The 25,405-nt window shown below is 39.8% G+C and overlaps 1 protein-coding gene across 1 annotated transcript in view; it reads left to right on the top strand.

The window, feature by feature from the left end:
- Positions 1-25,405, top strand: part of LOC125450905 (ras GTPase-activating protein 1-like) — a 172,530-nt gene that overhangs the window by 121,035 nt on the left and 26,090 nt on the right. The window contains exons 16-19 of the mRNA XM_048527279.2: positions 4,456-4,628; positions 15,123-15,282; positions 22,537-22,679; positions 24,903-25,018. Of these exons, the coding sequence (XP_048383236.1) occupies positions 4,456-4,628; positions 15,123-15,282; positions 22,537-22,679; positions 24,903-25,018 (592 nt within the window). The remainder of the gene's footprint in view (positions 1-4,455; positions 4,629-15,122; positions 15,283-22,536; positions 22,680-24,902; positions 25,019-25,405) is intronic.

Raw genomic sequence — 25,405 nt, 5'->3', positions numbered from 1 at the left:
CACCAGTAGGAGAGACTAGAATCCTAATAAGGGCATCAAATGTTATGAGGAAAAGGCAGAAGAATAGGGTTGAGACATATAACAGCCTTGATGGGCCAAATTATCTAATTCTGCTCCTGTATTTTTAAGTATAGTTTTGCAAGTGATATAAAGATGGATAGCAAGAGTTTATTTAAGAATGAGAGATAATTCAGAATTAACATAGGTCCCTTAGAGAACACGACTGGGGAGATAGTACTAGAGGATCAAAAAATGTCAGAAGGGTTGAATGAATACTTTCCATCTACCCTCACAGTAGAAGACACCAATACCAATCCAAAGTTATTAGATATTCAAAGGGCAAAAGGAGGAGAGGAAATCAATACAATAATTATCACCAATAATGCTGAGGAAACTACTGAGATTTACAACTAATATGTCTCCTCGACCTCATGGGATGCATCCCAGGATATTGAAGAAAGTAGCTGCAGAAATAGTGCATACACTAGTTGTAACCCGCTAGTTAGCTTAACATCTGTTATTGGGAAAATGTTTGAGTCTAGATAAAATAGCAAGGCATTTAGAAATGCATAATATGATGACACAGATTCTGCATGGCTTCATGAAAAGGAAATCATATCTGACAAATTTATTCCAATTCTTTGAAGAGAGAGCAAGCAGGATATTTAGAAGCAGTGGGTGGAATGTATTTGGATTTTCGGAAGGTGTTTGATGTGGTACCGCATCATTCGTGTTTCCTCAGATAGTGAAGTAGCCCATGTTCAAATGGAAAAAGATCTGGATAATTTCCAGGCTTGGGCTGAAATGTTACTCGTCACTTTCATGCCTCACGGGGCGGGGCTGAGTAGGCTAGTGCTACTTTCCTTGGAGTGTCGAAGACAGAGAGGTGACATCATTCAGGTTTATTATGAGTGGTATGGAAATGGTGAATGGCCAAGACCTTTCTCCCATGGTAGGGGAGTAAAAAACTAGAGGGCGAAGGTTTAAGGTGAGAAGGGAAAGATTTCAAAAAGACCTAAGGGGCAGCTTTTTTCACACAGAGGCTGCTTTGTATATGGAGACATAGAGTCATAGAGATATACAGCATGGAAACTGACCTTTCAGTCCAACTCGTCCATGCCGACCAGATGTCATTTGCCAGCTCTTGGCCAGTATCCCTCTAAACTCTTCCTGATCATATACCCATCCAGATGCCTTTTAAATGTTGTAATTGCGCCAGCTTCCACCACCACATTTGACAGCTCATTCCATATATGCAGCACCCTCAGTGTGAAAAAGTGACCTATTAGGTCCCCTTTAAATCTGCCCCCTCTCATCTTAAACATATGTCCTCTAGTTTTGGACTCCCCCACCCCAGAAAAATGACCGAGTGTATTTATCCTATCCATACCCCTGCTGTCAGCTTCACTTGGTCTGTCTCCGACTTCTCCGTCCCTCAACATTTCTCTATTTTTGGGGATAGGCCACCATTGATATCCATTCCAAACACACTAACTCCCCATGCTTATCTCGACTGTGCATCCTTGTACTCAGCTTCACGTAAAGACTCTATTCCATTCTTCCAGTTACTCCATCACATTTACGCTGATGGTGCAACATTCCACAAGGATGCTTCGGAAATCTCTTCTTCCTCAATTGAGGATTCTCCGACACCATGGTTGACAGGATCCTTAGCTGTGTCCAACCCATTTCCCACACTTCACCCTTAGCCCTTCTTGTCTCTCCAACAAAGATAGGGTCTCCAAATGCTCCTTTTCACCCCCACCAGCTTCCACATCCAAAGGATCAAATGCCGCCATTTGCACCACCTCTAGCAGGATGTCTCTACCAGACACCTACCTTCATTAGCATTCCATGGGATCATTCCCTCTGAGACATTCTGGTACGCACTACCTTCACTCCCAACACCGGCATGGTACCTTCCCATGCCACTGTAGAAGGTGCAACACTTAACCATTTATCTCCTCACTATCCAAGGCCCCGGACACACACGTTCAATCTTGTCTAATATCTGCATTGGTCACAACGTGATTTCTTGTACATTAGGGTGATGAAACAAAGAGTTGGTGACCATTTGGCTGAGTACCTGCATTCTGTTTGTAAAAATGACCCCAAACTTCTAGTTGTTGCTACTTGAACATACCACCATGTTCCCTGGCCAATGTTTCTGTCTTAGGTCTGCTGTGTACTCCAGCTGGAGTCAGCACGAGCTGGAAGAGCAACACTTTATCGTCAACTTGAGGACATTATCACCTTCAGGACTTGATTTTGGGTTTACTCATTTTGGTATAAACAGTTCCTTCCTTGTCTATTACCTACCCAATTTCCCAGGTCCTATCATGACGAAAGAGCTACAGATGCTGTAAATCAGGAGCAAAAACAAAGTTGCTGGAAAAGGTCAGCAGGTCTGGCAGCATCTGTGAAGGAAAAAACAAAGTTAATGTTTCGGGTCTGGTGACCCTTCCTTAGAACTGATGGTGGCTGGCAAAATGTCAGTTTATATGCAGAAAAAAGTGAGGGGGCTGGGGTAGGGAGTAAGCGATAGGATAAAGCTGAAAGAGCAATTGGATAGACCTGTCATGATGTAGGTTGCTTTCAGCACAGCCAACCCATTTTCACCCATTGATTCCCTACTATTCCTATCTAGCTTCTTTATCTAATTTGCTATTTGTTTGCATAACTTTACCCTCTCTCACTTGGCTCTCTCCCTACTGATCTATTCTTCCTCTGGGCCCCCCACCAACCTTTACCACCAGCACAAATACTAGCTGCTATCCGTTCTGAAGAAGGTTTACTGGACTTGAAGTATTAATTCTGCTTTCTTTCCATGGATGCTGCTGACCTCTACTAAGTTTCACCAGCAATTTCACTTTTTTTCTCATTTCAGATCTCCAGCATTTGCAGTTCTTTTACTTTCTCTTAGATTGCAAAGTGACTCAACTGGCCTAAGAGTAATCAGGCCACAAATGTCTTCCCTGTCCCATCTATCTTCTACTGCCACCGGAATTTTACTCTGAGCAGGGCAAGGCAATCCCAATTGTTCAGTCTACTGGGTGAAATCTAGAAGACTTTTGGTTAGTACAGTGCCTTCTTTCCAGGCATCCTCTGCCCATTAGCATTGCCCCAAATTAGTTCTCACAGCTCTGTTCTGAACTTCCTGGCATCACCTCCCTCACCAGCCCAACATTCTGTGTATCCCACTCAGTTCCTTGCTGGTTGTGTGAACTATGTTCAAATTCAACAACTTATTCTCTTCCTTTCTATGGTTATCATGTTCATTTGTTTTAATTATTTTGTATCAGTTGACCTTGTGCTATCTTTCCTGACTGTGCTCCCATCCAGACTGTATTGCATCCTCTCTAGCACAGAATTCTGCTTATGCTTTCTAATGATTCTGTCTTTGTGACTTCACAAAAGCGCATTCTTTTCCACACCAAAATATATCATCCTTTGTTATATTCTCCCCACAACTGAACTGTATCAAGAGTTTCAACGGCAGACTAAGGCTGTAAGGCTTTCCAATGGTCTTGATAGTTGAATATGTAGAACAAAGAAAATTACAGTACAGGAACAGGCCCTTCGGTCCTCCAAGTCTGCACCGATCCAGATCCTCTGTCTAAACCTGTTGCCTTTTTCCCAAGGATCTGTATACCTCTGCTCCTGGCCCATTCATGTATCTGTCTTAAATAACGCTATCGTGCCTGCCTGTACCACTGTACCACTCTGCTGGCAATGTGTTCCAGGCGCCCACCACCCTCTACGTAAAGAACTTTCCATGCATATCTCCCTTTAAACTTTTCACCTCTCACCTTGAAATCGTGACCCTTAGTAATTGAGTCCCCCACTTGTGTATCTCATGATTTTGTGGACCTCAATTAGGTCCCCCCTCGACCTCCGTCTTTCTAATGTACATGATCCTAATCTAGTCAACCTGTCTTCATAGCTAGTGCCCTCCATACCAGGCAACATCCTGGTGGACCTCCTCTGCACCCACTCCAAAGAAACCACATCCTTTTGGTAATGTGGCGACCAGAACTATACACAGTGTTCCAAATGTGGTCGAACCAAAGTCCTATAAAACTGTGACATGACCTGCCAACTCTTGTACTCAATACCCTGTCCGATGAATGAAAGCATGCCATGTGCCGTCTTGACCACTCTATTGGCCTATGTTGCCACCTTCAATGTACAATGGACCTGAACACCCAAACCCCTCTGTGCATCAGTTTTCCAGTTTATATTGCATTTTATGGACACAGTTGAAAGGGCACAAAATTGAATGCCAGACTGCTCAGTATGTTGTGTAGCAATTGGGATGGTTCATCCCTTTTCACGTTAAATTGGAGAAAGGGAAGGGATATCCCGAATCTGATGTCTTAAGTTAAGTTTCTCCATTTTAAATTAATTTGAACACTTTTAATAAAATTTAATTGGATTAACACTTTTGTTTTTCAGTATTTATGCGCTGCCTGTTGAGTAGGTTACAGAAGGGGCAACTGATTGATGAGTGGTTTCCTCTCAGTTCACATTTTCCACTAAAAGGCATTGAACCAGGCTCTGTACGGGTAAGAGCACGATATTCATTGGAAAAAATCATGCCAGAAGAAGAATACAGTGAATTCAAAGAGGTATTTATTTTTGGTTGTTTTCAGTGCGTTCACGGTCTTATGTGTAAATTTCAATAAAACTTGCCATCTTTATCTGGTCTCAACTAAAATGTGTATGGCACCATTCCTTTAAAAACAATCATTCACTCTTTGTTCACAAATTGTGGAAAACTGCGATTTTGAATTGCTTTCCTGTTCTGGTCTCTCGTCGCATTAAACAGTAATATCAGTTGCAACAACTGTATAATCCGATCTTGTTTTAAACAGTCTCACTGTACAATCCAACAGAAGTATTCTGTCATATCATAATGATATTAGAATATTTATATTGTTAAATTCATAATACGAATTCATGTTATGCTCCAAAATTCACCATCTGGTTTAATGAATTTAATTTAGTGATAAGAATTAACTAGTCTATAGTTAATTCTATAAATAGAGATAAATAAGGGGAGAGTTATAATTTTCCAAAGTCATTCAGTAAATTGCATACAAAGGTGTAATATGTAAGGTAAGAGTTCATGGTTTCAGAGATAGATTAAAATGGATAGAGCTCATAGGAAATGAAGATTTAGAATAAGTGGGGTATTTTCAAGTTTGCAGGCTGTGATTGTTAGTGATGCAAGGGTCTGTGCTGTGGCCTCATCTTTTTACAATTTACCATTTGACTTCGTCAAAGCTTACTGATGAAAGCTGTAAGTAGAACACACAGGCTGCAAAGTGACATAGACAAATGAGTTAGTGAGCAACAAGGTGGGAGCTGATGTATGATATTGAGAATGTGAAGTTATGAACATTGGTATTAAAAGCAGAAGAACAGAATATATTTTAAAAGATGTGATATTTGTAATTCCTAATGGCACTCTAGACAAGGTAGAGCACATTATAATCCTACTTATCTGCACCTGGTCTGTAACTTATGGTAGCATTCCAACTGGAGCTCCTCTACTTGCCAGTTCCTTTCCCCTTTCTCTTTCCTTTTTTCCTCCTTGCAGCAGTTTTTCTCCCTTCCCTTATCCGACTTTTAACTTCAACAAATGGACTCAAGCTGAAGTGAGACGAGTTGCGTGCTGGAGCACGGAACAGGGAGCAGAGTGAGCACAAGCCGAGTTGGGAGCAGGAGCAGAATGGAGCTGGAGGATGAGTCCTGGAAGAGAGACTAGCACAAGGGGAGGCTTCGTGTTCTGAAGCCCGGCAGCATGGACTCTGTAGAAATGGAATATAATTTGAGTACTTTAAAAACACTTTTTATTCTCGGTCTGGACTTTTTAAACTCTCTTTCAATTCTGTGACAACACGTAAAGTATCTGTACCTAGGTACCCTGTACCTAAGATGGTGCTGAGAGGCGACATTCCAAACTTTTCACTGCACTCATTCAAGTGCACATGACAGTAAAGGCTATTCTAATTCTAACAGCACTAGAGGTACAAATTGAGTGAGGTGACAATTTCCTGGGTGGTAATGGGGCAGTGAATTACAGACACCCACCCTTCTCTGAAGGAAAAGATTTTTCCTCAATAACCCTTAAACCTTCTACTTGTCACCTTAAATCTGTGGGCCTTGAAATTGTCCTCTCTGCTAAGGTAGACAAGTTTTCTGTCCAAAACCGTTGTTTTGTGCACCTCACTTTACGTCGTTTCCCAGCCTGTTCAGTTCTAAGAAAAGCAAGCGTAGCCTATCAAATATTTCCTCATACCTGTAATTCCAAGTCCTGACAAAGTGCTTACGAATCTTCTCTGTCCACTCCTTACAGCAGCTATGTCATTCTTGTATTGTGGTGACCAGAATGGTACACAAAATTCCACCTGTTGCCAAACCAGCGTAATTTACAGTTCCAGAATTGCTCCTGTATTCAGCACCCCATCCAACAAAGCCTCATGCCTCTAAATCACATTATCCTCCTGTCCTGCCATCTTCAGGGACCTGTGGACGTGTACTTGAAGGTCTCCCACCTCCTCTGCCCCTCTCAATACTTCCACTACCACCACACACATGCCCAATCCATGTGCTTTGTGTACTTTTGCTTTACTTGTTCTCCTGAAATGCATAACTTTGCATGTCTCTGGGTTGAATTTAAGTGGAATTTTCTCCCGATCAACTCATTCTCATTTAACAAATCAATGCAGGCACAAGTGGTTGAATTAACACCGTGACACTTATGTGATTCTGTGAGCAACCTGGCTGATTTTTGTGCTGTTTGCAAATTTCTGAAATTTAAGTCTAAATCTTTAATATGTAGCACCACAAGTGGCCTAACATTGCATCCTAAGGAAACCGTTAGCTATTTGAAAAACATCCATCACCTATTACCGTTTGTTTCTTATCACTGAGCCAATTTTGAATTCCCTTCACCACATTCCTTGTGGGCTTTAATTTTTCTGACCAGTCTGCTGTATGAGCGGTTAAGCAGAGTTAACTCTTCTTTGACTTATAACCTTTTGGCCTATTTCAGATTTCCAACACTCTTGCTATTTTGCTCTAGGAAAAGAATGAAGAAGCCTTGCTACAAATATCAAGGCTTTCATAGTGCCACATCTGGAGTTGTGTGTAATTTTGCTCTCTGTATTTAAGAAAGGATACACTGGAGGCAGTACATCAAAGTTTCATTAGATTGGTGTAAATAGGTACTTTGCATCGGTTTTCATGGTGGAAGACGCCAGTAGTATACCAGAAACTAAAGAGAATTAGGGGCAGAGGTCAGTGTTGTGGACGTCACTAAGGAGAACATGCTGGGGAAGCTCAAAAGAATTAGAGGTGGATAAATCATCTGGGCTACATCTCAGAGTACTGAAAGAGATAGTTAACAAGATTGTGAAGGAATTGTTGGTGATCTTTCAGGAATCACAGGGAGGATTCGAGAGGACTGGAAAACGTAGCTCCCCTGTTTATAAGGTCTTAGCGAAAACTTGCGCTTCGGTTTGTGGGTGCGGTTGTTCCTTTGCTCATAAAGCTGGTTGCTTCGTAGTGTGCAGACATTTCATTATCATTCTAGGCAACGTCATCAGTGTGACCACTAATCGAAGTGTTGGTATTCTGCTTCGTTCTGAATTAATGATTTTCTGGTGTGGTGGGTCTTGTCACTTCCAGTTCTCCTATTTTTTTTAAGCAGCGGTCTGTAAAAGGAATCTACCTCTGTGTTTAATGGAGTCGCGTGTTGAGAGCCAGGCCTCTAGAAATTCCCTTGCATGTCTACTGTTCACTTGTCTCAGTCTGGTCACTTTGTCCCAGTCAAACTGATAGCCTTCATTGTCTGTGTGTATCAAGGCAAATGAATATTATTTGTGTCCTCTTACTGCCAGCTGGTGTTTGTGTATCCTGGTCATCAGTTCCTTCCCCTTTGTCCGATGTAGCAATTATTGCTTTCAGTGAATGGGATTCTGTATATCACGTTAATCTGGTTTACTGTCCATATGGAGATTTTAATCTTTGATAGCATTTGATGCAGTGTTGATGTATGTTTATGCACAATCACAGTCCTAAGCAGACAAGCTAAGGAAGCTGCTTGTCATTTCTGATTATATTTTTGATGTAAGGTAGAGTTACTAGTGTCTTCTTGTACTGTATCCTCGGTCAGTTTGCTTTGTGGGCATTGGCGGATGAAACTTTTTGGATATCCGTTGTCTGTAAATTTTGTGCAGACGTTCATCTTTTATTCTTCGGGGGTCTGGGGTGTTGCAATGTGAAATGACTTGTTTAAACAGTGTCTTAATGCAGATGTCTTTGTTTATGGTCACGAGGTCGCTTCTGAAGTTCAGGATTTGGCCAGTGTGTTTGGCCTCCCAGTAGACTCTGGTCTAGAATTCGCCATTAGCTAGTCTCTTTACCGTTGCATCTAATGGGTTTGTCGTTTTCTTCCTCACTAGAGAATTTTATGCTTGCGAAGTGGGTGGGTTTCTTCTACTTTTGTGTGTTTAATTATTACAAATGTGTCATTCATGTATCTTATCCACAGTTTCAGTTGGATTATGGGACAGACTGAGAGTTGCAGTCTCTGCATCACTACTGTGATGAGACCTAAGATGGGTGATCCCATTGTTCTGTTTGTATATTTTGGCCGTTGAACATAGTGTGTTGTGAGGCATAAATCTAGTAGTTTCAGTAAGCTGTCCTTGCTGATGATGTTTGTGGTGTTCAGGGTCGGTGCTCCTGGGCCTTCTAGTAGTGTGTCTAGTGTCTCTCTAGCTAGTGGCATGTCAGTGGACGTGAAGTGTTTAATATCGGAGGAGATCATGATTTGGTCCCTGTCAATTTTTGTGTCCCTGAGCTATATGAGAAATCCTTTGACCGAAAGGATTGAGTATGAGGATCTACTGATTGTGTTTAAGTCTCTGTTGTAAATCCCTTGCTAGCTTGTCTCGACATGTTCCTGGTAAGGACATTATTGGTCTGAGTGGGATTCAGGGTATGTGTACCTTGTGGAGTCTATAGAGGCAAGGGGTGTTTGAGCCATCTTGTTTCATTCTGATGTAGTCGGCGTTAATGATCTGTCCTGCATATTTAAGTTTCTTGAATGTCTGAGTTGTCCTGTTCTCTAGCTGTGGTGTGGGGTCTGACACCACCTGTTGGTATGTGGCTATATCTGCAAATAGTTCTTGTGTTTTCTTGATGTAGTCTGTTCTGTTAAGAACAGGCATTTTTGGCAGGATTGTGATGTCTTGATTCTCCCTCAGACTTCTAGGGCCTTTCTCTCTGCTGTGCTGAAGGTGTCTGATTTATGTTAACCGTTAAGTGCTGGGACTACTGTTTGTCTGATCCTGAGTGTTTCGGCAGTGAATCTGTTGGTTTTCAGCGTTGACTCCAGTGCTGCTAACAAGCCCAATTTACTTGCGTCCTTGTGGTTGTGGTTAAGTGCACATATCAGGATGGGTTTTTTTTGTGTCTGAGAGTTGTCTGTCGATAGGTTCCTTACCCATGTGTCTGCTTTGTTTGTGTTGTTCTGGTGGATTATTCTGGTTATTTTCTTCTATAGGCTGAGTCTTTTCCTCGTTCTGGTTCTCTGTTGTTTGACAAAGTGCCGGATGAAAGCCTGGAAAATAAGAACCCATGATGATGGGACAAGGCAGTTGCGTGGATAGTGCATTGGTTGACTGGCAGAAAGCAGAGGTGGGAAGAAAGCATCTTTTGCAGGTCGGCAATTGGTGACTAGTTGAATTAGTAGGAGTCAGTGTTGGGACCACAACTATTCATGTTATAGATTTACAATCTGGATGAAATTACAGAGGACATTGTTACTAAGTTTGCAGATGACACAAGGATTGAAGGGTCAGGTAGTGTTGAGGATGTGAAGAAGCTGCAGAAGAACTTGGACAGCTAGGAGAGTTGGCAAACAAGTAGTAGATGAGATACAATGTGCCATGTTTGAGGTTATGCACTTTGGTAGGAAGAATAGAGGCATACACTATTTTCTAAATGGGGAAAAGCTTTAGAAATCTGAAGCACAAAAGGACTTGGGAGTCCTAGTTAAGGATTTTTTTAAAGTATGAAACATGCAGGTTCATTTGGCAGTTAGAAAGACAAATGCAAAGGTAGCATTCATTTCAAGAGGGCTCAAATACAAGAGCAGGGATGGTACTGTTGAGGCTGTATAAGGTTCTCGTCAGAGTACATTTGAAACATAGTGAACAGTTTTGGGCCCTGTATTTGAGGAAAGATGTGCTCACATTGGAGGGGAAGGGTCCAAATGAGGTTCACAGTTATGATCCTGGGAATGAACAGCCTGTCATACAAGGAGCAATTGAGGACTCTGGGTTAAATTGTTGAAGTTTAAAAGGATAAGGAGAGGGATTCTCGTTGAAACTTACAGGATACCAAAAGGCCTGGATAGAGAGATGTGGAGAAGATGTTTCTTAGTAGGAGAATCAAGGACCCAAGGACAGAGTGTCAATGAATGGGTGACTGTTTAGAACTAAGACAAGGAGGAATTTCTTTAGCCAGAGTATGGTGCATCTGTGGAACCCATTGCCATGGAAGGGTTAGGGAGGCTCAGTCATTGGGTTTCCTTAATGCAGATGGGTTCTTGATTAGTGAGGAGGTCAAGGGTTACAGGGTAAAAATAAGAGAATGGGTTTGAGAAACATATCAGTTATGATCAAATGGCAGAGTAGGCTCCAGTAGGCTGTTTGATCTAATTCTGTTCCTGTATCTTGTCATATGGTACTTCTGATTAGAGGATCTGAGTCTGTGTAAATTGAGCCTGTGTGCTCTGGAGTTCGATAAGATCAATACATTGTGAAGGGATTTTCCAAAGTAGGTACTGAGACATTATTTTTCCTCTGGCTTGAGAATCTAGAACAACAAGCCTACGATCATCTAGGACTGAGATAAGGAAAAAATTTCTTAACTCAGAATTTTGCAATGCTTCACTCCATAGAGTTGTGAATACTCCATTGTTGGCTATATTTAAAACTTGTTAAAAATATTTGTGTTGTGTCAGAGAATCATAGAATATGTGCATAGGGTGTTGAGAGGGAATGGGGAAGTTTTGTTGAAGTCAAAGCTCAACCATTCCTTGAATGGCAGAGCCGACCTGGGTTGTATGGTGTAATCCCTTTTATCTCCAGTGTTTTGCTTCATCTTCTACCAGTTCTACATTTTGATCTCTATAGTCCAAATATTCCACTGTTTGGTTACAATTAAGGATAATAATGCAGACTTTAAATAATATGGAAAGAAGGTACATTTATGTTGAACTTGGTTTCTGCCAAGGATTGAGAAAACTGTTAGATGGTCCACTTAAACTTGTCACTAACTTCATTATTTTATGAAGTGGAGGTTAAAGGTTGAAAAGCTCTAATAATTAAAGTGAAACACCAGCCCCAACCTGTTATGGTGGGACTAGAGGTTCCCTTCTAATAATTAAACCCAAAACACCCAGAGGAGCTTGTCTCGCCCCTCATAGTCTGTTAAGGGTTAAATGAAAGGAATCTTTGATACTCACTTTATAAGTAACCATTAACAATTTATTGATTTAACCCTAACAGTGAACAAATTAACAGAATTACTAACAAACTGAACAATTCCCCCCAACTACTAACTGTTCCCTAACTGAACTAAATTCTACTGGTACGCTGTTCCAATAAACGTAGGTCCCACATAACATAAATCCAAGTAATAACAAAATAGTAAATTAAAACTCAGTCTCTCAAAATTCACACAAAGCACATCCTCCATAATGCTCTTCCTTCCCAACTGTGTCTCCAGCCTTTCTTCTGCTGATCCTTCTGTCACAGATGTTTTCTTTATAATTTCTTCTGTGAGGACTGTTAGCTAGATGTGCAGTGGTACCTTTATGGTGTTTTTTTTAGAGAGCTTAGTGATTTTGTGTGAGAGTTAGATATTTATTCTTCAGATGGTGGATTTGCTCTCACCTCTTCAGATGGCAGTTGGATCTCTGCTGATTTTCCAGATGCGCCCTCTTTTTGTACCCTTGAAGACCCATCCATTTCTTTCATCTAGGTTTTAGTCCCCGGTTGTCAGTACCACCAGCTTTAAATTCAGTTTGCTTTCAGTTTCCAAGTGCTTGGTTTAAATTAATTGGCTGATTCAAGGTAGTTGCCAAAACAGCAAAGCAAGCGTAAGGTTTTCAGTCACACAACCAATTGATACATGTTTCAGTTTTTAGAACTGCCTGTAATCTGCAGCTGCTTACAGACCCATTTTCTGTATAATTGTCTAAGCTTAAAGTCCTTTATCTTTTCAAGGGACCATGCACTGTTCTCCTTTATCATTATTTTATAAACAAATTCTAGCTTCCTGCCTTCCAATTCACAATTGCTGTACACAACTTTGTAACAATTACAGCAGAACTTTATGTTCATATAAATAGTGATCAACCGATTTGTTCCAGACCCTCAAGGTGAAAATATAAACAGCTGCCAACTATTTTGTTCAGTTTAAACAGTCACACGACATGTATATGTTCTTTTTATCTGCAAAGAGCAGGGCATTTATTAATTTAGGAAGCTTCCAGTAAATGCAAGTGTACTACATGTGAATCCAACTGACAATCCTAAATTGATTGTCAGCATAATTCCTTGTACATTGGAGATTGTCCAGCAAATGTTGTCTGCACTTGCAACATATTGTTCACTATTAGTTGTCATTTTGCATTTAGACATTTGTCTTTACTGTCAACCATCATTTATAGGCATATTCTCTGCAGCAATGCCATTACCAATCAGAGTCTGCTATTCATTTAATTAGCACTGTCCTCTCATGCAACACAAATATTGGGTTTCCTCTTGAATTTGTATTCTTGCGAAAAGTCCTGATAAGCACAAGACAAAATGGTTTTTTTTCAGCAGTACTCGAGCTCTGTACTATCAATTGCAACTTGTATATAGTTCTTGCTGGTTCTCAAGTGCTTTCTCAACTGGTTGTCATTGGATTTAAGTTGAAACTGCAAAAGCATCTAGAACATGCTCAGTAGATTTTAGTTGCCTAGCTAAATGACTTTAACTATTAGTGTGCGAAAGAAGAATTTATTTGACAGGCATATTTTAGACACTACATTAGTATATTCATTGATCAGCTGTTACTGATCAATGTCAGTAGTTCCTTCTCCAAATTTAGTTTACAGGTGAGGTTGCCCACTTAAATCATCAAACTCTGAAATTAGCAAAAGATTGCATTTATATGGTGTCCTTCATTAGGAAATAATCCCAATTTTGAAGATAGAGTTTTGAAGCTGGTTACCTAGTTGAGGAAGATGGATTTCTGTGTCATCACAATTTGGCACAAAACAAGATTTTTAGTGGTGTGATGAAATATGGAGTTTGTACAAGAATTTGGTTCCAGAAGAGCAGTGAGTTTGAGTATGACGCTCGAGGTTTCCAGGTAGCAGCACGGTCACAATGGATTTAAAAGTGAGAGTTTGAGTTACGACTACTTCCAGTGTAAGCACTGGCATGATAAGCTAGTGTGCAGGATAGGACATGGAAATGCAACTTGAGTCCACTATAGTTTACAAAGGCAGTGTGCAGGTGGCCTGGTGAGACTTTTTGAATTGTTGTGTCTAGAGGTGACTATTTCCAAGAATGTTGTGGTGATAGATGGCAGTAGCAGTAAACATGAATGATATGGTAGTGAAATTAGATAGTCTTTGTGATGGCAAGGATATATTTTTAACATCAAGCTCACGATTGAATAAACTAAGAGCAGTGTGACTCAAAAATTAGGATAGTGGTGGTTAAGGAGGTGGTTTTGTTGCTCAGCCAACTGACTCAATGGGGAGTCATAGGCAGTTGTTTAGATTTTCCAAATGTATTAATTAGAGGAAGTTGCAGCTTATCCAAAACTAGAAAGTAAGCAAGTTGTTGCAGCCTCAAAGTTAGCTAATTTTACTAGTGTTATGGTAAGGCCAACGCTGTTATACGAAGTATTCCTGGATTGGGAAGAAGAAAGATTGTCAGTCATTCCCAGTGACCACAGCCAGAGTTTACGTAGGTGGATATCCAATAAAAGATTAAATTAATCTACACTTTATTTATGCATCCTACTAACAACTTAATGTCCTTTTGGTTTTTTTATTCCATGCTAACATAACAGCTGAGAAAAGAAAAAAAAATTGCCTTCCCATCAACCCGTAGCAGCAGCGTTAGCAACTTGCATTAATAGTGAATCCTTAACATAATCAGACATAGGTTACTTCGTAAGTGTTGTAAATCAAAAACATGGTATTCAGTCCCATCGACTTATTAGGTCACATTGTCAAAATCTTCATCAAAGAGAGAGATTTTAAGGAAGAAAGAGTTGGACAGCTTTAAGACCTAAATCCCAGAGTTACGGCCTGGCAGATGAAGGAATCAACTACCAATGGTAGAATGCTTAAAATTGGATACATTCCAGAATTGGCTCATCACAGGTATCTTGGAAGATTGTCAAACTGAAGAACATTGCAAAGAATCTGAGGGTTCAAGTCATGGAAAGGTTTGAAAGTGAGGATACTAATTTTAATATCAAGACTTGCTTAACTTGGAGTCACTATAGGTCGATGAGCACAGTGGAGATGGACAAAATGGATTTTGGTGTCTGTTGGGTTTTGGGCAGCAAGTGCCTTAATTACCTCAGGTTCACAAGGCGTGGGACTTTGAAGGTCATCCAGGAATGCATCTGAATAAACAAGGCTGGGAAAAACAAAATTATGGACAGTATTTTTAGGTGTATACAAATAAAAATGTGGATAACATTATGGAATGGAGGAGAAATATTCTGGAACACACTTTAATGAAATTTACCACAGGTCTCTTTTGGAAAGCCAGCTTAATCATCCCTAGCATGGTGGACTTCAGTCTTGTGGAGAGCTTCTGACATCAGATTTGTATGGTGGCATCTTCCCAATATCAGATCTTCAAATCAGTTTTAGTTAACTTGCACCGTTATATTGTTGACTTGTAGAACTTAGAGGTCTTTGTAAACTTTAAATGCTGTACTTGAAATCATGCATTTGTTACAAGTCTATGAAAATAAATCAGTGTATATTACATTTTGAATAGATTATGACTTTTTTTTTGTAGCTTATTCTTCAAAAAGAATTCCATGTGATAAATGCCTTATCCCATGTGTGTGGCCAGGATCGGACATTACTGGCTAGTATTTTACTAAGAATTTTTCGGCATGAGAAACTTGAATCACTTTTACTACAAATACTGAATGACAGAGAAATTAGTATGGAAGGTAGGCCAATTATACGTAAGTCATTAACCTATTCATTATAGGTTGCTTGGATTCGATAAATTAATTATGTACATCTAGATTGTAAAGCACTGAGAATCGTAGTTGATGTTACCAAAAGAAAATGCGCATTGAGTGAGTTTGAATGAATAGTTCTTTCCACTTTATAATTTAATATTCCATTTGCTTTTATGAATAAATCCTAACAATGACAATTGTGCTGGTACAGCTTGCTGTTCCATAGTTCTTATTTGAATAGAGGCCACTGTTCTTATAATGTATGGTACACAGTTTGACCTATGTTTTAATTGAGATACAAACTTTGAACAGTAAGTACTGATGATAAGATTGATCGCAAACTTTCCATATCCCGTGACAATGTAAAATTATAAAACATCGAATTATTGTGGCTTAATTTTCTTCAAAGCTAATATCCAGTTTGATGCTGCATCAACGACTGACACATATAGTTCAGAGACCCTGATTTGAAGACCATGTTTATATATCAAGTTTATTTTTGAAGAAAGCAATTTATCTCCTTCCTCAATGAACTTCAGTTCTTTATTCTAATATGAACTCAGCTGATGTCATTATGGGACAAGTCAGATCCCAGATCAAAACTTGGCTTGGTAGCTCATATTTTGTTTTGGTTTTAACAAGGTGGTCTCTTGCTGAAACATAAGTAGGCAATGCTGCAAATTTTGTTTCAAAATAAAACATTTTTTCACAAAAGAAATCAAGATGAAACAGAATATACCTATTTATAATATCTATTTACAACACAAATTCAAAGATTGCTCTTTCTGTTTGCAAAAAGTAAGAGTCTTGTTAGTCCTAAAACACATGTTGAAAGAAAAAAAACACAACTTTTGTTTAGTATCCAAAAAGACCCCGGTATAGAACTCAAAAACACACTTATGCATTACCCAAAAACACCATTTCTACAGTACTCTCACTAGTGTCCTTAGTTGCAACATGTCAGTAGCTTTAAGTTATGTGTGACTTTAAAGTATAGATTGGAACTGCAGTTGGCTTCTTCCTGGAGCTGTTATATATCTGAGATAATACATTCAGCTGTAAGTAATCTCTTCAGGATTTTATCCCAGCAGCTCTTCTCTGAGATTATCATTAACTTTTCATTTTCATGTAACCTAATTCACTATACCTGTCCTTTCTCAAGAGCACTGGTCGTCACAGACACCTTCGTCTACGCTCAAGGACTGCTCAAAACTCAAAGTAAAACAGCAAAGGAAAACTGTGTGAGAGGATGTTTTCCTAAGCTTAGATATTTTTGAATTGGTTATTTAAGACCCCATGAGGCCCCAATTGTTTTGTAAGCCCACAGAGTAAATAATGTAAAGTGAATAAAAGTCCAAAGCTGAGCCTTTAAAACTGTTTTAAAATAAATCACTATGGCAACAGAAATAGTTAGAAGTTAATTCTTAACTTAAGGCACACAGAAAACCCACACGTTGCTAACTCAAAAGCTAAAACTTCAAATCTAAAGATACATTTAATATATTATTCAATAAATCGCATAGATCACATCATAATTTGTTCTTGTTTTGTGAGCATCACCGGCAACAATCAGCAATTATTGCTAATCTCTAACTGCATTTGAGAAGGTATTGGTGTTTCCCATCTCAAACTACTGAAGTCCTTTTGTTGTAAGTACAAACATAGATGTAATAAATGGAGTTTCCAAATTTGACCTAGCATGTGAAGGAATGGTGATGATGTTCCAAGTCAGAATGGTCTGTAACTTCAAACTCTCCACTTGTGATGTTCACTTATATCTGCTTCCCTTGTTCTACCAAATTGTTGAAATTGTGTTTATAGGTACAGTTACACTAATCTTCGTGAGTTGCTGCAGTGTGCTTTGCTATTCGCAAACTCTCTGCCTACAATGAATACCGTTAGTGTAAGATGTGATTGGTTAAGGTGCTGTTAGAGGAGAGTCGGCCAGAGTTAAGTTTCTAATTGGGGCAAGTTAATGTTGAAAATCTTAGCATTGGTTATGCCCATGAACATCAAGAGTAGATGGTTAGATTCTCTTTTAACGATGGTCCTTATCTGCCCCTTGTATGACTAAAAGAATTTAGATTCTCTTTGTCAAAGAAGGATGTCAGTGTATTGGAGGCAGTTGAGAGAATGTTCCCTGGATTAATTCCAGACATGGTAGCTCAATGGTTAAAACTGCTGCTTTACAGCGCTGTGGACCTGGGTTTGATTCCAGCCTTGGGTGAAAGTCTGTGTGGAGCTTGCATGATCTCCTTGCGTTTGCAAGGTTTTCCTCCTGGTGCTCTGGTTAACTCACACAGTCCACAGATGTACAGGTTAGGTTGATTGACCATTCTAAGTTGCCCATAGTGTCCAGGGTTGTGGGGATTAGGAGAGTTAGCTATGGAAACTTCAAGATTAGAGGAAAGGGTTGGAAGTTTGTTCTGGGTGGGAGGCTCTTTTGAAAGTCGGTATAGACTCATGGGGCCGAATTGTTTCTTTCTACATTGTCAGGTTTCTCGTTCTGTGAAAGTCTTGCTTTTTGAGAAGAGATTGAGTAGTTTGGGCCTGTACTTGCTAGAGTTTAGAAGGATGAGAGGAGATCTAATTGAGGTATGTAAGCTGTTAAAGGGGATTGACCAATTAGGTGTAGAACAGATGTTTTCTCTTGTAGGACACACAAGAATGAGAGGTTAGAGCTTTAGGCTAAAGTGTGGCAGATCCCTGCAGAGGTGTGGGGGGGATTACTTCTCTCAAAGGAACGTGAATTCTTGAATCCACCACCCCAGAGTATGGGGGCCCTCAGGACACTAAATAAATTTGAGTGGATAGACATATTTTTCAATTAGTAGTGAGTTGAAGCATTGTGTGGAGCAGACTTAAAGAGGAGTTAAAGCCTAGATAAGATCATCCACAATTTATATCAAATGGCGCATTCTTGTTTCTTATGCCATTTTTTAATGCTCAAATTTTGCTGCATATGTGTGACTAAATATTTCCTTATGACTTTATTGGAGAGAAGATCGATGCAGCTGAAGACACTACACTGAGAAACTCCTGTAGAGAGTTTACCCCTATTTTCCGTAGATGTTAATTCTATTTTGACACTCAACTGGGAAATCCAGCTGTGTAGTCTGTTTTTGGACCAAGAGTCTAATAAAATCATGACTGAAAGTAGACAGGTTGTAAGTAATTCACCAAACACTTTTGCTGTTGGTATTATGAGCAAGGCATACCTGGAAAATCAGCAATGTTTACCTAAGAGCGTAGCTAGTATTGGAACACAAGTCTGGAGTATCATTCGCAGAATGTTGTCAAGTGGCCTTATCTTTTCTGTACATCATGCCTTCTGCCACTACTTGATATTCCATAAAGTGAATATAATTGACTGATTGGCATCTATTTGTCTGCCTTCATTATATGCCCTTTCATACTAACTTGTGCTCTCAGCAATGTAAGAAACTCTCGTACTTACTCTGAGAAAATATTACTGTGTGTAAATCTTGCACTTTGAGCATGGTCCTATCTCTCTCATGTTAGTGATTTCTCTGTGGTAATTAAATAATTGACAATAAAATACATGGAAATCATGACAGCAAGCTCAGCCTTATCAACCCAGCAATATTCTCCTTCGTAATTTCTAGGAGCTCATGCCCAAGTTGGGAGAGCTTTCACACAGACTAGTCAAAAACAGCCTGATGGTTTTGTGTCCACGGAATCATACCGACAATACCATCACCATCACTGGGTAGTACCGTTTCTCTGGCAGGATAGACTCCGTAGAAATGGTGGCACATGGTGCATAGACAGCAGGGAGGTGTTCTCAACATAGGTTCTGTCTCTGCATCCCATGAAGTCTTATGACCTCAGCTTAAACATGGGCAGGGAATCCTGCTGATTTTACCATGTGCTGCACCCCTCAACTGATGAATTATTTCTCATCCATGCTGAGCAGCACTTTGCAAGAGTACAGAACATATTCTGGATGGGGGACATCGCTAAGAGTACTTCGGCAATGCCGCTACTGACCAAACTGGTTGAGTGTTAAAGGAAATAGCCTGGGTATACAGCAAGTATTGAAGGAATTAACAAGAGAAAAACATACTTGAACTCATCCCTCTCAGTCTGTCTGCAGATGCACCTATCCGTGGCAGTATCATAGGAGTGACCATCACACAGACCTTGTGGTGATGAAGTCCCCTCTTCAATTGAGAATATTCTTTTATTACAGTAACAGGTCTAGTAATTCAATAATCCATGAGGTGCTGTGAGCTATCAGCTGCAGGAGAATTGTTTACAGCTACAATCTGCAACCTCATGAGCCGGCATTCCTGTTAACATCCAGAGTGCAGTAGGGCATGTCAGAAACAGCATAGCACATAACTAAAAATGAAATCCTAACCTGGAAAAGATACGACACACGAGTACTTGCATCCCAAGCAGCATAAGCTGCAAGCAATAGATTTGGCATCAATTCCACAACCAGTGGATCAGATCTAACCTCTGCAGTTCTCCCAAATCCAGTCATGAATGGTGTTGGACACTTCTTAAAAAAAAACACTAACAGGCAGAGGAAGCTCCATGTATCCCCATTTGCAATAATGGAGGGGCCCTATAACATCAGTTTGAGATGAGGCTGAAGTATTTCCAACAATCTTTAGTCAGAAATGTCGAGTGAATGATCCATCCTTGCCTTCTCCAGAGATCCTCAGCATCTCAGATGCCACTCTTCAACCAATTCAGTTCACTGCATGTGATATCAAGAAATGGCTGATGGCACTGGATTCTGCTAAGACTGTGGGCCCTAACAGCATTCTAGCAACAGTACTTGAACTTCAGAATTTTCCATGCCCCTTACTGAGTTGCTCACATTCAGCTACAAACCTTAGTATCTACTCGATATGTAGAAAATTGCCCAGGCATGTCCTGATAACAAAAGCAGGACAAATCCAATCTTGCAATTACTTACCCGTCCATGTGCTGTCAGTCATTTGTACAAGGATGAAAGGAATCATCATCAGTTCTATTAAGAAACACTTGCTGAGCAATAACCTGCTGACTGCTCAGTTTGCATTCTACCAGAAGTGTTCAGCCTCAGATTTCATTGGTACAAACCTGAACAAAAGAGTTAAACTCTAAACACAAGGGAGTTTGACTGTCCTTTACATCAGGGTCACATTTGACTGAGTGAGTCATCAAGGAGTCCAAACAAAATTGAGTGAGTGCAAATCACATTGGAAACATTCCAATGATTTAAGTCATACTTAGCACTAAGGGAACATGGTTGTGTTTGTTGGAGGTCGGTCATATTAACTCCAGGGTATCCGCTGCAGGATTTCCTCAGGCTTGTGTCCTCGACCCATTTGTTTTCATCTGCTTTGTCAGTCATCTTCCTTCCATAATGAGGTCAGAATTGGGAATCGTTGTGCATCGTTAAAACTGCTCAACACATTCATGACCTCTCAGACAATGAAGCGGTCTGTGTTGGAATGTAACGATATCTGGCTAATGTTCAGGCTTGGACTGATAAATAGCAAGTAACCTGCTTGCCATACATGTGCCAGGTAATAATCATCTTCAATGAAAGAGAATCCAACCATCACTCCTTGATATTCATTAGTATTAGCACCACTTTCAACATCCTGAGAAATGCAATTGGCCAGAAACTGAACTGGATCAGCCACACAAATACTGTGACTGCAAGAGACAGTCACAAGCTAGGAAATCTTCAATGAATAACACACCAAATCCTGTCTAACATTTACAAGACATGACATGAGTGTGATGGAATGCTTCCCACTTGCAAGTTGAGTCTGGCTCTACCAACACTGGAGAAGTTTGACAACATCTGATAACAGAATTAGAATATCCTTTATTGTCATGTATACTGAAGTACAGAAGCACAGTGAAAAGTTTACAATGACACCCCATCCCCATATGGCGTCACCTTAGGTACAAAGTACCGAGGTACAGATCTTACATACAAAATACAGAAATAATGGAGAAAAAATAAAGGAAAAGTTATATTACTTACAGTTGCTCCTAGTATAAGTTATAAAAAGAGAATAAAATTAAAAAGATGAGCATTACAGTTTTTCCATAAACAGACTGAGGTAGACAGCACGGAAAGCTTCCACACGTGGCCCAGTAACCATGCCACTCCCACCCGCTGGCAATCCCCACTCCGTTCCAGGCGTCCCGTCTACTGTACTTCAGGAGAGACCACTAAACGGGGTTAAAAAGGGGACAAAAGAGAAGAAAACAGGAGGAGCTTCAGTTGGAACCCCCTACTACGTCATCGTCTTGAAGTTTGTAAAAGTAGAAGTAGTGTGCAGTGCAGAGGTTTGCTGACACTTTTTAGATAGCCCCTTCCAAACCCACAACCAGTGCCATCTAAAAGGACAAGGACAGTACATACGTGGGAATACCACCATCTCCAAGCTATTTGCATTCTTTATTTGAAATTTATTGCCATTCCTTAAATATTGCTGGGTTAAAAGCCTGACATTCCCCTCCAACAGCATAGCATCATAGATGTACGACACCATATGGACTGTGCAGTCCATTGTGCAGCAGTTCAAGGCGGCAGCTCAGTTAGAGCTAAAAATCTAACTGGAACTGACAGTGGAATCTGAGATGGCACCCTAGAGTTTACAGAATTAGCTGGATACCATATAAATGAGAAAAATAATGACAGAAATGTCTTAAATTTTTCATATGAAAAGGTGAATTGATGGTGCATATTTTCCATAAAGAACATTTGGATAGCCACAAGTTCAATGTAATGGAACGTAGAAGTCTTTGAATTTGTGTGTAGTAAAGATAGAATAGCAGTTAACAAAACCTGTATAACATTAGAATACGTAGCTGAAGTAGTAAAGTACAAATCTGAAGAAGTTGTCATCAAACTTTGTTATAGTTTACCTGGACCGTTCCTTGACAGCCAGACTAAAAATTATTGTTGTTGGATGGTATGCTGCAACAATTGTTTTGGTCGTGGTTTAGAATATTATAGTTTCAAGCTTTTAATAATTTTTTGTCAAGCTGGGTGGCAAAAATCTGTATTAGCCAATAAAAATGTTTATTTTCTACACTGTGCAAATTTCCTTGAATGAAGTTCGTTATGGAGTTAAAGGCTTGATGTAGTTTTACCTGTCTAAATCTAATCTAAGATTGAATGCAATTTTCTGTACTTGGCTTGTCTTTTTTGCACTTCAGTAACATGTCTAACCTTTATTTGCATGACTCCTCCTTCAGATGAATCTACCACTCTCTTCCGTGCCACAACCTTAGCAAGCACACTTATGGAACAATATATGAAATCAACTGCAACACCATTTATCCATCATGCTCTGAAAGAAACTATTTTAAAGATAATGGAGAGTAAACAGTCATGTGAGGTAAGATACTGGGGTGCAGCTATGAATCCAGTAAGAAGGATTAGAGTATATATTTATATTCCCTAGGAGGACAAAATGTTAATTCCTTCCCTTTTCTCATTTTATTGCATATAAAAGCAGTTCAACATCAAAATCACTAGTATGCAATAAACAGACATTGCCTTGGATCTTCTGACTACTTCACAACTCTAACCTTCATTTTGAATACTTAAATGGTACTCATTATGGATACAATATAAATAATGTAAGTAATATCGTTGAGGAGTTAAGCAGTAATATTCATTAGTTGAAAACATCGTGTGACATTTTGTGGAGCTCACAAGAGTCAGAAACATGATAAACAAGATGCCAAATCTTGATTTCCTGTCAGTGGATTGAGATACAGCAATAAATTTTGAGGCATGTTAAGCCCCTGCTGGCCTGTGGGAGACTCCTACTTGTCATATATTTGCATACGATGAGTACCCATTTGTTCTACCTTCAAGATAAAACCAGGTACGCATGAGAATCTTGTGGCTCATGGTTTCTGTTTGTTCAAAGATGGTGTGCACTAATCAGACTTGTGCAGTTGTGTATAATGTTAACTGTCTTCTTTGTTTAGCTCTGTTGCATAAGGCACGGGGGCTCAGAACTGCCAAGGGTGAATCGCTTGTGAGGGGACTTGTGGAGAGACACTGGGGCACACAAAAGTCGAAGAAGGACCAGGAGAAGACAGGGGCTCGGGAGTGAAACATGGAGGATTGAAAAAGGAAGAGCCTGGTTTCTCAAGGGAGGCCAAATTAGAATAGGAACTCTCAGTAAAGCTTTTTTTTAAAAGGAGTATAGAACAGGTTTGGGCCTAATTATGGGGAGTGGAGCCATCAAGTGGTAAATGTGTCAGTTGAGGAACGTTTCAGTGGAAGTGACCATAACTATGTAAGTTTTTAAGGTCTTTATTGTAAAAGATCAAGTTGGACCAGAAATAAAGATTTTGAACTGGGGAGAGATCAGTTTTGATATTAGAACACTGGGTAGCCAAAGTGGACTGAAAGCAGCCACTTATAGGAAATCTGCATTAGACCAGTGGGATTTATTTAAGAAGGAAATGTGAGCGTGCAGGGCCTGTGAAAATGAAGGGGTGGGGGTAAGTGCAGCACTGGAAACCCTAGGTGCTAAGAAATGTACAGGTTGCATAAGATGAGAAAGGTAAGCTTATGCTACATATCGATGGCTAAATGGTAGTCAGACTCCTAGGGGCATATAGAAAGTACATAAAGTTACTTAGGTGAAAAAAAGAAGTGAGAAGAGTATTGGTGAGGAAAATAAAAGATGATCCAGAGGTGTTTTCTAAATACATTGGAGACGAGGATACTCAGGGAAGAGCAGGGCCTGTTTGGGGCCAAGTACAACTTGTGAGTTAGCTTACTTTTTTAGTAAGTTGTGCTATTAATTATTCTTAATTGAGTATAAATATAAAATAATGTGTAGAAGAATGATAATGTCTATAAATGATGGAGGGAGATTGCGATAAATTTGAACAAATTAGCATTGACAGAGAGGTGTTCTAGGCAGGCCTAGCAAGCGTTAAATTGAATAAATTCTCAGGCCGAGACAAGATATATCCTAACCCTGTGTGGGAGGAGGGGAGATTGTAGGGACCCAGACGTTAGTTTTCAATCCTGTCTGGACACATGGGAAATGCCAGAGGATTGGAAAACAGCTAATATGGTACCATCATTCAAGAAGAGTGGTAGCAGTAAACCAGATATCTCTAGGCCAGTGCTTCAGACATCATTAATAGGGAAATTGGAAAAAAAACTTTGAGGAACAGAATTTATCTTACGTTTAGAGAGACCAGGATCAATCAAGGATACACAGCATACTTTGCACAAAGAGATCATGTGTGAACAAATTTGAGGAAGTGAGCTAGTCCTGTGAATTAAGATATTAAGGTTATACTTTTACCCCTTAGTGGAAGGGTAAAAGCCAGATGCATAGATTTAAGGCAAGGGGCAGGTGGTTCGGAGGGGCTTTAAGAATTTTTCTTGTCCGGATGGTAATGGGTATGTGGAAGTTGGAAAAAGTATTCAGCTGAACACTTGAAATTCGATAGCATACAAGACTATATGCCAGTTGCTAAAAAAAGTTGGACTAGAGTAGATAGTATTTGACCATTGAGAACATGATGGGCTGAAAGGCCTTTTTACATACTGTGATATTCTATGACTCTTCCTCTAATTACAGCTAAATCCTTCCAAACTTGAAAAAAATGAAGATGTAAACACTAATCTGGCACACCTGTTGGCTCTCCTCTCAGAACTGGTGGAGAAGATTTTCATGGCTGCAGAAGAATTGCCTCAGTAAGTATCAAATTATGTAGCTGTACATTGTGGATACAAATATCTAATGATCTCAAGTACTATTAAAATTTGAATAGGGTAGTAAGTGAAGAGATCTGATTACTTCCACCATCCATAAAGAGAGGGTTCAGTAGTCAAAGTGTGGAATTTTAGTAAGAGAGGGAAGTGTAAAAGAAGTTGAAATTTTCCATTTACTGCAGTTTATTGTTGCCAGACATTAAGAATGCTCTTGTACAAACTTAACCATGTTATTGGGCTCCTTTCCATTCGTGAGAGTTGAGGATCAGAGGGTAGAGTATCAGAATAAAGTGACACCAATTTAAGACTGAGATGAGAAGAAATTTCTTCTTTGAGAGGATTGACAGTCTTTGGAATTCCCTGACACAG

Source organism: Stegostoma tigrinum, chromosome 3 (assembly GCF_030684315.1).
Source record: "Stegostoma tigrinum isolate sSteTig4 chromosome 3, sSteTig4.hap1, whole genome shotgun sequence".
In the NCBI taxonomy this organism is placed as follows: domain Eukaryota; kingdom Metazoa; phylum Chordata; class Chondrichthyes; order Orectolobiformes; family Stegostomatidae; genus Stegostoma; species Stegostoma tigrinum.
This window is presented reverse-complemented; position numbering and strand designations above follow the sequence as displayed.